The sequence below is a fragment of the Phyllopteryx taeniolatus genome, chromosome 11 (genome assembly GCF_024500385.1).
Source record: "Phyllopteryx taeniolatus isolate TA_2022b chromosome 11, UOR_Ptae_1.2, whole genome shotgun sequence".
NCBI lineage: Eukaryota > Metazoa > Chordata > Actinopteri > Syngnathiformes > Syngnathidae > Phyllopteryx > Phyllopteryx taeniolatus.
The window spans coordinates 7,585,502-7,598,927 of NC_084512.1; the positions used below are offsets into that span (position 1 = coordinate 7,585,502).

The following is a 13,426-nucleotide window of genomic DNA, read 5'->3' on the forward strand; positions in this document are numbered from 1 at the left end:
TCCTGTTTTGTTTTTTTAATATTCCACGCATCCAACCCCAGTAATGTACAGTGTTTTAAAAAATTTATTGACCCCTTCTCAATTTGTTTGCAGTTTCCCCACTTGTTTAATATCATCCCCCCCCCAAAAAAAATTTAAATATACAAAGATAACCCAAATACATATGAAATGATGTTTGGAATTTTATTTTATTTTTTTTAATTAAGGGGGGGGGGGGGGGGGGGTACTGTTCAAAGCTACCTGGGCCTATGTTAAAAAGTAATGGACGACTTAAACTGATGGCTGAACATTTTCCGGTGAAGAACAGATTTCACGGTTCCATCAATCACAAGTCGTCCATTACTTCCAAAGTACACCAGCAAGTCAACCTCTGAATGGCTTTTAAAAAAAAAAGTTTTGAAGTGGACTAGTAAGAGTAAAATCCGATTTAAATCACCTTAAAAAAGACTGGTAATGTTTGAAAACCCTAGTTTGATGAGCCAAAACATTAAGGTGGGGAAATTACAAAGAAATAAGTATTTGAGGTGGCCAATACTTTTTTCACGGCATTGTACTTTTACATGTTGTGAACACAAAAAGCAAAGACACTTGTAAAACTCTACATTTTTTAATCAGTTCAAAAAAATTCACAACAAATGTAACACCTTGAGAAGGGATATTTGCTATTAGAGACTGGGTACTTATTAGGAATTTATACATTCTTTAGCCTAATTGTTTATTTGGACAGAACTCTGAACAGGTACAAATGAAAAATGCAAAAATACAAAAAAAAAAAAAATGTAAACCCAATTTATCATTTGTCATTTTGCTCTATCGGTAGTGTCTTGAAGCACTACTGCATGGTAAACAATCTAAATGAGTACAATTGAACACGTTGAAAGCAGTCAACCAAGAACCCATAAATACCTTTGCCACTTCTTTAAAACGTCCCATTCGTGGAGGCTCACAAATGAGCAACAATCCTCTTAGAGGAAAACAAAAGCCTGATGTCGACTACGCGACAGAACCCACACACACACGCCAAAGAAACCATAGAATAAGGGGGGGGGGGATGTTCCCATGGTATTAAAGATGCTATACAAGTGGGATGATATGCACATAGTTGTGTTCCTTAGAAAAGTGTTTTAACAACTTTAGGATGGTGCCGCACAACTCACGATGAAAAGATGCTGACATCTTTCAAGCCTTCATTCATTAGCCGTTCCATTCATTCTCCCACCGAGCGGTGTATGTGCCTCTAAAAGACCTTCCAACTCTACAAGCCTTGATGCAGCTCAAGAACAAAAACCTCTCTCTCACTCTATATAAATATATATATTTATCACGTATATATATATTTATACATCAACAAATATATGGGGAAGAAGGAGTGAGGGAAGTGGAAGAAACAACAAAAACAAGATGGTTGACTTGTTCATGCAGTTCAGTGGAGGGCTGGACCGAAAAACGCAAGCTGTGGAAAGAGATTAGAGGGAAAAAGTCTCCATATAAAATGTAGATTATGCAAAAAGGGCCACGGTTCATTTACATGTTATTGGCGTTGTTTGCACAACCAGCATCCACTCCGCCAAGGGGGTCGGAATCTCCCATCATCACGCTGAAGTGCCCCCTCTTGACTTTTTGATGTCTTGCTGTGGTTAGTTGAGTTAGTTGGACAGTTCGACAGAGGCGTGTGAGTGAGCGGGCGTGGCTCAGTCACACATCTCCTCGGGGATCTCGTGTGGGTTGAGGATGCCTGGAACCGACATTTGGAGTTTGTGCTTCTCCTCCTGAGCCTGACGAAGCGACGCTTCCCTCTCCTCCAGGAACAGGTCTGTCGTGTCCTCACCGGCGAACTCCTGCGGAGCGTCACACCAGTTGGTTACACCTCAGACTCTCAACTCTTTTTGCTTTTAACTCATGTGACAGTTATTTGTCGATTGTTAGTCTTGTTCATTTCTTAGCAGGAAACCTAAAAAGCATGATTTCCGAGAAACTCAATACTGAGCAAGAACCCTTAACATTTTTGTACCAATACAAATTCAAACATGTAAAAGGGAAATTTCTTTTCTCTCGACTGATGTTTATTAATTTTATAGTATTAGAAGTTGAGAGGCAAATAATATAGAAATACATTGAGCACAGTGAACCCCCGCTATTCACAGGGGATTGGGACAGAGCCCTGCTGCCAATAGCAAAAATCCACCAGTAATTCACACCCACTCAAGGGTTTATTAGTGGTGTCAAAGCCCTTTTTCTATTAGGCAAAGCTATGGCCTGACTAAATTAAGCTACTTGGCACCAAGACGCCAAAACACTTATGAGACACTCCTTTGGCCTCCCAAAAATAAGTGAATTTCCCAGCAAATGGAGGATAGCTTCCACAAATAAATATACAAATTCTCAATCATGAAACAAAACTGAGCCAACTTGAGTCTTTCTTCATCTGACATTGCAAACATGTATATGTAAGGGTTCACAATGTAATCATACTAATACTTCAACTAATAATAAATAATAATAAAGGAATTCCAATTGTTATTTGTCATTGTGTTGTGCAGATACGAAATTTAGGTAAAACTCCAAGTTTTGTGTTAGAGAATTAAAAAAATAGAATGGTAAAAATATTGTATAAAAGCTAGTCTAAATTATGCAATGCGAACAGTAGAAATAAATAAGCAAGCGTGGGGTTTTCTTCCGGGTACTCTCTTCCTCCCGCATAAAAAAAAAAAAAAAGATAAAAATAAAAATAAAAAAGCATGTTAGATTAGTTGAAGACGAAATTGTCGATGGGTATGAAGTAGGCTTTACACGACCAGGATTTTTGGGGCCGATCACCGAACAGCAAGTTTAAAAATAAAAAAAACGAATACCGATCACCAATCCGATCACAAGATGGAGCAATGTGTCCATTTACATGGCTTGTTCATTTATTGTATATACTTGTATACTGTATCCATCCATCCATTTTCTGTACAGCTTATCCTCACAAGGGTTTGTAGACATGCTGGAGCCGTCCCAACTCAAATTATTCTCTAGCATTTTAGACAAAAGTTAAAACACCAATGACCTCTAGGGGGCATTCTAGGATTGGCCACTGACACAAGTTTAGGTCAAATCAACATTACAACATGACATAAATAATGGGTGTTAATTTACTGTAATTAAATTACTTTAATAAATACTGTTAATGACATGCTTACTCTAACTTTCTCACTGTCCCAGCTATATGGACGGGTGTTGTCCAGAGTTTGAGTCAGTTTGACACGTTCCCCCCCCCCCCCCCCCCCCCCCCAATGTACGCTGCATGCTCCTCGCGTACATTCTTCAGGTGGTCGATCAAATTTGTTATGTTGAAGCATTTAGACGACGTTCCCCACCACGTACTTCAGTTGTGCAGTCTACAAATAACTTGCATGTTTGTCTGAGACACCGCAAAATAGTCCCACACCGACGACGTGTTTTTTCACCGACAAGATTGAAAAAACTTTATTGGCCGTCAGATAGTTACAGTACTGCGCTACAAGACACGTGACAAGGCTAAAAATAAACTAGCATTTGGATTCATACGCGACGAAGACGCGGAGTTAAATGTCTTGTGCGGAGCCGATCGATGACGTCGTTGATTGGATCGGTGACGTATGACATGAAAGCCCATCAGCATAAAATGCTAATTATCGGCCGATACCGATAACACTAATCAGATCGGCGTAAAGTCTAATATGAATGTGAATAGTTGGTGTATACGTAAATGTGCCCTGGGATTGACTGACCAACAGTCCAATAACAACAACAAATCAGCTACAGGAAGTTTTATGGCAGAATCGTGAGTGGCAGTCTCACCTTAATCTGGACGAGGAAGTCCCTAAGGTGCTCCTTGAAGGCAGGAATGTCCTGGTTGAGGCTGAACAGTCCGGTTACAAACACCTTCACCTGAGCACTACACACAGCGGCGACATTAGATGGGAGAAGCAGAGCAGAAGGTGGGCTGTGATCTGTGTGGACTTACTCCTGCAGATGAGGGAAGGCAGTCTTAAGCAGGTTGGCCACGTACTCCTGAATGAACACCTGGTTGTTGGCAGGAGAGGCGGGGTTCAGTGCAGTGGTGATCTTGCCCTCCTCCATCAGATTGAACATGTAGGCCAGGATGGTAGCGTGCATGGTCAGACCTGAAGGAGACAGACCAAAAAAATAAATAAATAAAAAAGTCACTCAAAGCTAGGGATGACATGCTATGACAATTTCATATCACTATTATCATGACTAAATTGATCACATTTACTAAAAGTTATGTAAACAGAAAAACACACAAAGCAATATAACATTTGATTCTGAATCCCAAAAATATACTGACATTCAAAGTTGTAAACAGCAACAACTCAAGGGGATTTGTACACGCAAGATGCCAAAAAATGCACTTAAAACGACTAAGGCGACAGTGATACATTTAATAGTGTTGGGACTATTATGAAAAATATATATATATATTTGGTAAAACTTTTTCAAACAATTCTATTATTTTTTTAAATTCTTCATAAGGCGACTTCATACACAAACAGATTAGTGGTATTTTTATTTTATGTACAGTTATATGAATATATTATTTCGAGCTACATTTTAACTGACAATATTTACAAACCTCCAACTTAATGTCAATCTGATTATTTTATTCAGTTAGTCATTCCTGTGCTCTGTTACTGCGACTCAAGGGCTGAAGACAGGGATAGCTGCACTTCATGGCTGATCCACTGTTATCCCTCCACTGAAGGAATGAGTGAACACCGACTCTGGTTTTCTCCATGGACCTACCTTTTTTCTTTGTTCATATTAGGGATGCAGGATAACTTTCCCCCCCTACCGATAACAGATAACTTGCTGCTTCTCCAAATAGACACCGAAGATTTCCAGGCTAAGGACCCACAAACTGATGGAAAGCTGTTGCGGGGACCCCCACTTATACAACCCCAATTCCAATGAAGTTGGGACATTGTTAAACATAGATAAAAACAGAATACAATGATTTGCAAATCATGTTCAACCTATATTTAATGGAATACACTACAAAGACAAAATATTTAATGTTCAAACTGATAAACTTTGTTTTTAGCAAATCATTAACTTAGAATTTTATGGCTGCAACACATTCCAAAAAAGCTGGGACAGGGTCATGTTTACCACTGTGTTACATCACCTTTTCTTTGAACACCATTCAATAAACGTTTGGGAACTGAGGACACTAATTGTTGAAGCTTTGTAGGTGGAATTCTTTCCTTTTCTTGCTTGATGTACAGCTTCAGCTGTTCAACAGTCCGGGGTCTCCGTTGGCGTATTCTACGCTTCATAATGCGCCACACATTTTCAATGGGAGACAGGTCTGGACTGCAGGCAGGCCAGTCTAGTACCCACACTATTTTACTACGAAGCCACGCTGTTGTAACACGTGCAGAATGTGGTTTGGCATCGTCTTGCTGAAATAAGCAGGGGCGTCCATGAAAAAGACGTTGCTTGGATGGCAGCATACGTTTCTCCAAAACCTGTATGTACCTTTCAGCATTAATGGTCCCTTGACAGATGTGTAAGTTACCCATGCCATTGGCATATACACAGCCCCATACCATCACAGATGCTGGCTTTTGAACTTTGCCTCCATAACAGTCCGGATGGTTCTTTTCCTCTATGGCCCGGAGGACACGACATCCACAATTTCCAAAAACAATTTGAAATGTGGACTCGTCGGACCACAGAACACTTTCCCACTTTGCATCAGTCCATCTGAGATGAGCTCGGGCCCAGAGAAGCCGGTGGCATTTCTGGGTGTTGTTGATAAATGGATTTTGCTTTGCATAGTAGAGTTTCAATTTGCACTTACGGATGTAGCGCCAAACTGTATTTACTGACATTGGCTTTCTTAAGTGTTCCTGAGCCCATGTGGTGATATCTTTTACACATTGATGTCGGTTTTTGGTTGCAGTGCCGCCTGAGGGATCAAAGGTCACGGGCATTCAATGTTGGTTTTCGGCCTTGCAGCTTATATGCAGTGATTTCTCCAGATTCTCTGAACCTTTTGATGATAGTACGGACCATAGATGATGAAATCGCTAAATTCCTTGCAATTGTACGCTGAGGAACATTGTCCTTAAACTGTTGGGACTATTTTCTCACGCACTTGTTCACAAAGAGGTGAACCTCGCTCCATCTTTGCTTGTGAATGACTGAGCACTTTGTTTATTGTGCAATCAATACTATAGTATTGCAAACTTTTTTTTCTCGTCAAACTTTAATACACAGGTTTAAATATTCATGTTTTTTTTTTTTACTTTAAACAATTTAAGAATGGGCGACCATTCATGTTCATGTTTATTTAAAGACATTTGAATTTATGGCTGGGCGAAGAGTGCCAGGGCGCAGTGTTGGTGCTGATAGAGCAAGCTGGCAGGTGCGCGGAGCATTAGTGGAAACGTGCTCACGCATTCACCTGCCAAACGTAGGAGGGCGGTTGTGAGTTTTGCAGTCCATTTGTAGATGATGTAATTTATTGTCCAGTGAGCATAGGTTGCAATGTAGGAGCAGTGTTTAGAGATGTTAGCTGTTGTTACCTTAGCTGTTAGCCCAACGCAAAGACCGTGCTTCTGCATGAGGCCAAACGGCCCCCCTGCTTGCTTCTCTGTCAGTTTGAAATGCCAAGTGAGTCCGCTGATTCATCGGCTCTGGGGTCTTGCCAAGAGTGTCGTTACGACCTCAAAGTCTCTGGATGGTTGTAATTTCACCAAGTGCTAGAAATCATAAGCTAATTTATGGCGGATATTAAGTATTTTTGATATCGTAGGCGAAGGATTTTGGTCACAATATCCATGACCGTAACGAGCCAATCCATCAGACTGGCGAGTGGTGACTTGTGCGCTGCTGAATGATACAGCTCGTAATCAATTCAGTTTTTGGGGTATCGGACCGATGAGTGTAACAGCCCACTCCCCTCAATATTGGGCCGATGGTTATCGTGCATCCCTAATTTACATACAACATCAGGGTTTGATATTAAGCCATTTTGAGTGGTGGCCCTGTCAGAACCTGTACTGGACCCGTATATTAGTTATAGTTTTGGTGATTATTGCGAATTTAGAGTCTTTATACGGTATTATTTAAGCCCCTTTAGGAAATTAGTATAACTGCATTCACGGCGATGACTCTGTACTAACCTCACTAAAATCAAGGCATTCCAAGTGTACAAATTAATAATGTTTCAAAGAATAAATCAATTAGAAAATTATTAAAATATTTACTTAGCACTGACATTTCAACAAAGCTTTATGTTGCGTCATAATGTTGTGCACACTATGTATAATTAGCGGTGCTCCAATCAGGGTTTTTTGCTGCCAATTCCGGTACCGATAATTTCTGAGTGAGCTCTGCCAATTACTGCTGATACCAATCATGTAGATTAGCTGTAAGCTTTTCAAATTTATTAATGGTGAGTGCTGTTGGCTCTATGATCTGGAATGTTTGGGTTTGCTTCGTAGCGCTAGCGCGCCTGCACGGTGTGAAGGGGGGAGGGGACGCCACACCATTCTAGAAAAAAATAATAATCCCGATTATTTTGATAGATGGAGAGATCATGATTAAGAAACTTTGTATTTAACAACCAAAACTCAACTTTAACTTAAAAGAACCCAAGAATAAATTAGTAACAAGAAAATTAATAATATTAATATAATAGAGATTGAAAAAACTAACAAAGAAAAATAAATACATTCATGGTTAAAAACATGACAATGCTTTTTAGCCATGACTGTATTGTCTTTGTCTATTATGGTTGTTGAAAAAATATCGTCTCATTATTCTTGCATTTAGCAAATACAAATAATTTTGGTAATCCTAATTGACCTAAAACAGCAAAAGTGTAGTGCGCTTTCATGTCACAGGAGGAAAAAAAAAAAAAAAAAAAAAAAAAAACCTTGTCATTTTATACAGTCAATGACTATCTGCTGTTCCTGCCATGTGCGCCTTGGCCTCTTCGGGGCACTGTGGTGCGATGCATGCATGGAGCTACTCGTTTAATGCAAGCTTATTATTAAAACAATAATAATAATTTTAAAAAAAATAAATAAATAAATGCATAAAAGGGGAAGAAGAAGAAAGTTGCAATATAACGTTAATGAACTAACGTTCATTGATTAGGAAGAATATATGCCCGTTAGTGTTCTTATATTACGGGTCTATGTGTTACTATGGCGTTTGTGTGTGAATGTTTGTTATTTGAAGGTAATTCCTTCCCGTGACCAAATGCTAATATTAGCTAGCCCGACAATAGGGTTTTCCATTGACTGTTAGCATTAAACTGGAAATTTCTAAAACTGTGTGTGGCATGTATTTCAATATAAAATAAGGGTAATTATCTTTGTTGTGTAAACTCCAACTGGGGTGTCAAACAGCTTCAAATAGGCTCAGGGTTCTACATTCTACAGGCTGCAAAGTACGAGCTGCTGTATGACACTACCGGTGTTAGCTTTGGCTATAGTCTTAAGGCTAACCCAAATGCGTGCCCGTTTATTTAGCCAAGCAGTGCTGGTGAAGGTTTCTCGTTGCGTCAGCGGCGTAGTGGCCCTAAGCCACCGTTAATATTGGACCATGAACATGCGCACACCCGACTTAGAGTCTGGACTCAGAGGGGTGCAACAATTTTGCACTCCGACTGCATGTGGGAGGGCGTCTGAGTCTTCAAAATTCTCCAGTGACAAGAAGAATTTGCAAAATTTGTCACAGGTCGCTTTTTGGAAAAAGAGTCACTAGCGTTAGCAACACCAACAACACAGACTAAACACAGTATTTACTTTAATTCCAGTTAAAATTGTCATATTAAGTTTGAAATAATTTATCGGTTAACCCTTTAATCTCTACTCAAGACGTTCACATAAGTGTGGTTGTCAGGTTGTGTGCAAACTCACCAGCCGTGTGAGACGTGTCGGTAACCACAGAGAAGATGTGCTGGAGGATATCACAGAAATACGTCTGGTAGAAGCTTTGAGCTGCAGCTTCCTCTTGAGCCACGTTCTGAAGCATTGCGTAGAGAATCTGCAGACCTGATCAGCACAACAACAAGATGCTGCAAAACTCACTCAACAACAGGTGAGGGAGCAGCTTCTTGATGCTAACAGTGGTAAACGACATATCCGCATTGTCATCCTTCTACGCTTACTCTATGGCCTGTCTTTATGTTTTCCATTACCATCTGTGCTATCAAATGGCATTTGAGCTTCTTAAAATTTTAACAGGGGGAAGTCTGGCTGTGAGTCCTTACCAGTGTCAGCAACATTCCTCATGGTGTGTTTGAAGGCCCAGATGATGGAGTCCAGCACCAGTTTGAACTGGGCCGGGGGGATGGCGAGGAACGCAGGGAAGCAGTGAGAGTTGACAGCTTGGAGCAGGTAGAAGAAGTGGGTTCGGTGCTCGGGATACTCTTCAAAATTCTGGTGACACAATTTGGGGGGGGGGGAGAAATCACTCGAGACTTAATGCTGACAACACAACTGCTTGACATTGTTTCATAAGATCTGATCAGGGCCTCCTCATGTGCCTAAAATATTCGAAATATACAGCTGAGAGTAGAATTTAAATTAGTAACTGACACAAAGCCGCATATGTTTGCATTACATCTATTTTTTCCTCTGTTTGCCAGATTATATGATTGTTGGCTTCATCAAGCCGTGACCAACTCTTGCTGGAGAGATTCACAGCTGAGTGTAAAGAGGTTGTGATGAAAATCAGGCTTGGTTATGTGAACCTACCCCAAGTGGAGGAGGCGCTTGGGGTCTTATTGACGAGTAGGGTTGCAAGGGATTGTATATTTCTGGTAGGCTTTACACAATCAGGATTTTTGGGGCCGATCACCGATCAGCAAATTTTGTAAAACGATAACCGATCCGATCACAAGATGGGATTAATGTGTCCATGTAGATGACTTGTTCATTTATTGTATATACTTGTGTACTGTATACTGAGTACTGTATCCATCCATCCAGCCATCCATTTTTTGTACCGCTTATCCTGACTAGGGCCGCGGACGTGCTGGAGCCCATCGCAGCTCAAACTTATTCTCTAGCATTTTAGACAAAAGTTAAAACATCAATGACCTCTAGGGGGCATTCAAGGATTGGCCATTGACATAAGTTTAGGTCAAATCAAACTCTACAGAAATAATGGGTGCTAACTTACTGTAATTACTTTATTTTGCAGTTAAATTACTTTAATAAATACTGTTAATGACCTTCTTACTCTAACTTTCTCACTGTCCCGGCTATATGTAACAGTGTTGTCCAGAGTTTGCGTCCGTTTGGTCCGTATCATATTCAAGCATGTGCTAACCCATGCTCAAAGTAATTTAAAAAATAAAAATACAAAATTGACTAAGTGATGGCTCATACATTAAAGACTTCTCAAGTTGGGACATTCCTATAACTCAAGGTACCACTGTACTTGCGTGAAATCTGGTTACCTCCCTCTTAAAAGCAGACCTTCAGTTTGGTCAAATCCTGGTTTTGGCTGCTGTTGGTTCCAAACAATTTCAACTTAACTAAAACTAAGCCACATCACTGCGTTCAGACAGATAAAGCCTGCATCAAACATGACAAGTCCAACCGTACCTTGTTGATCATGTTGAGAGTGCACTCGAAGACGGCGTCAAAGATTTGGGGTATCTCAGTGGTGATGTGTCCCACTAGCTTGTTGACTATAGTCGCCATGGTGCTGAGAACCTCAGGCTCGCGGGCAGCTGGGACGTTGCGTTGATAGTCGATGAGGACTGCGTCTAGCAGCGGGGGAACAAAGTTCTCCCCAACCTGTAAAGGACAAGATGGAGCAGCCCAATGACCAGGGGAAGAAAAGAAGGCAGAAAGAGCTGCTTCAAGCACATCAAGATAATCAATCACCAGAGTCACTTATGTGCAGCAAGCCTCAAAAGGTAAAAAAGGAATCATTTAGACTGACAAATAAAACAAGACTGAAATTTTAAATGCCATTATATCTTCAAAGACAATTATTGTTTTCTGAGGTTTACAATTAGTGATTCAACATAGTCACCAGTGATAGAATTGTTTCCACATTGACACCACAGGTGGCGAGAATGGCAGAATAGGCTGCATCAAGACGCTTTTAACACATTTTAATTGCTACCCACAGAAACCAAAAACAGAAAATCAATATAAGCAAGAAATTTTTTTTTTGTCCATTGTGGTATTTTCAAGTGAAGACTCAAAAAGGAACCTAAAGCAAAATTACTATGTCAATTAGAAAATCTGTTTGGCAGAGGTTCATAAAAGGATTTTGACATACCGTAATTTGTCGTGTATAATGCACATTTCCCCCCCCCCCAAAAAAGTCAAAAGTCTATAGTGCTCATTATGCAGTAGGAGAAAATGAAGACTTTTCCATTTTATAAATGTATGCCACCATCTAGAGGTTATGAAAAAGGTGTAGCTGACACTTTCATTCCAATATGACTGCATATATGTACAATTGTGCTCATAAGTTTACATACCCAGGCAGATTTGTGATTTAAAAAAAAATAAAAAATACACGACTGATGACTGAACAACAACCATCATTAATTTCTTTATGGTTGTTTTGTTTAATGATAATGCTTTTCTGAAATGCTTGACAGTTTAATTTGAATTCCATTAAAATAAAATGTGTTTCGCCTGGTCTTTCTTTAAAACAGATTTTACAAATTATGCCTGGGTAATCAAACATGAGCACAACTGTGTGTTTTCTCATTTACTAAATACTGTAAAAGTAGGGTTGTGAATTTCAAAATAAGTGCAAGTAAATAAAAAGAAAGTATGTGTTCAAATAAAGTGCTTAACTTCAGAATAATTATTTGAAAAAACTAACAAAATACAGATAATACTTCATGTTTTGATCATATGGGTAGAAAAAAATCATACATTGTAAAAATGCATTATACATAGGTTGAAGGGTTTTCCAGAATCTTTAGGTCAACTTTTGGGGTGCGTATTATACAAGGGTTCGCATTATACACGATAAATTACGGTAAGTGCCGCCTCCTTTTCTTTCTGATCAGCACGGCCAGAAGGCTTTGGTGAGTCCGGTGACAAGTCATACGTGTACATTTTCAAACAACAGCTGTGAGAGACCTAACTACTGTCTCTATGGATTTCATGAAAATTTCTCACCATTTGTGGATCGTTAGATCGGCTGACCCAGCCAGAGATCAGTTTCAAGGTCTCTCGTTTCACTGTCCTCATGCTCCTGATCAGAGGCTGCTTGGTCACCATCTCTCCTGCACCACAAAGAGAGCAGCATGTTCAACATATCATACAACAGAATTCAGAAGGAAAATATTTTGGTGCCAGATTTCACCTTTCGGTAACTCCACAGGACTACTGAGCTCCAAGGTGTATGTATGCCTAGAATAATGCGTAGAGTAGAATCTTCAGCCTCCATTACTTAAAGCGGTTGCTATCCTTTTTAATATGAAGAATGGTTGTTTGTTTGTATGTGCCCTGCGATTGGCTGGCAACCAGTTCAGGTTGTACCCCACCTCCTGCCCGATGATAGCTGGGATAGGCTCCAGCACGCCCGCGACCCAAGTGAGGAGAAGCGGCTCAGAAAATGGATGGATGGAAATACATCTTATTTTGTTGTGTAGCTGCTCTTGCCTTGAAGCCAGGGTCGCATCTTGGGAAACAGCAGAGGGCGTAATTATCTTAAGCCCAACAAGCTTTGTCATGAATTGCTATGAAAAATATATTTTGATTAATCCATAAAGGAAAATTCAGGACTGTATCACCGGGACAGAGACCTGTCCTGGATACCTGTGCATATGCTCAACTTTGTGTTTTACTTGGATTGTGTATTTTACCTTAAAAAGGAGTATGGCAGATCCTCATGCTTCGTTGCCTTTGCACACCTGCTTAAATGATATTGTTGAGGTTTCCCCCTCCCCCCACTATCTTTAAACAAGGCAGTTAATTTTTAAAGGAAATCTCTGCCTTGAGGTCAGTCCCTAGAAGTCGCTGAATCTGTTTAAACGTGAGCTAGCTATGGACTAAATATCTGATTACGTATGCACAAATGAGTGCTTAGGTCAGTGTGCCATTTTGTAAAATAAATTACTTTTAAAGATTTAAACCAAGAACATCAATGGTATGACTACTCAATATCCAAGGTGAATTTGGATACTCAAATATCTCCAAACTCCAAACACATAAATGCAATAATGAACACACACCTCCCATACCATTTGTCTGAATGGCAGCAGATATGTTCTCGCTGAGGCACTTGTACACATTGAGCATGTCGAGGTAAATCCGTCCCAGTTGGATGACAAATGGGTGTCCGACGGCCTTACAGGCTCTGACATTGGTCTTTAGGATGCTGCCCAGTTGTTTCACAGTCTCTGGGTCCTTCAAAATGTCCACATTCTGAAGGTGGA

The 13,426-nt window shown here is 40.1% G+C and overlaps 1 protein-coding gene across 4 annotated transcripts in view; it reads right to left on the bottom strand.

Moving 5' to 3' along the window:
• Nucleotides 1-588: 588 nt before the first annotated feature.
• Nucleotides 589-13,426, bottom strand: part of xpo1b (exportin 1 (CRM1 homolog, yeast) b) — a 36,368-nt gene continuing 23,530 nt past the window's right edge. For 2 of the 4 annotated variants that reach the window (XM_061788952.1, XM_061788951.1), the window contains exons 18-25: nucleotides 13,223-13,415; nucleotides 12,165-12,271; nucleotides 10,617-10,811; nucleotides 9,275-9,443; nucleotides 8,922-9,056; nucleotides 3,989-4,148; nucleotides 3,823-3,919; nucleotides 589-1,838 (exon numbers count right to left, since the gene is read on the bottom strand). In XM_061788952.1, coding sequence (XP_061644936.1) covers nucleotides 1,692-1,838; nucleotides 3,823-3,919; nucleotides 3,989-4,148; nucleotides 8,922-9,056; nucleotides 9,275-9,443; nucleotides 10,617-10,811; nucleotides 12,165-12,271; nucleotides 13,223-13,415 — 1,203 coding nt within the window. In that variant the 3' untranslated portion in view covers nucleotides 589-1,691. Of the gene's footprint in view, nucleotides 1,839-3,822; nucleotides 3,920-3,988; nucleotides 4,149-8,921; nucleotides 9,125-9,274; nucleotides 9,444-10,616; nucleotides 10,812-12,164; nucleotides 12,272-13,222; nucleotides 13,416-13,426 lie in introns of those variants that run through there. The other 2 variants (XM_061788953.1, XM_061788954.1) reach the window with 2 other exon arrangements.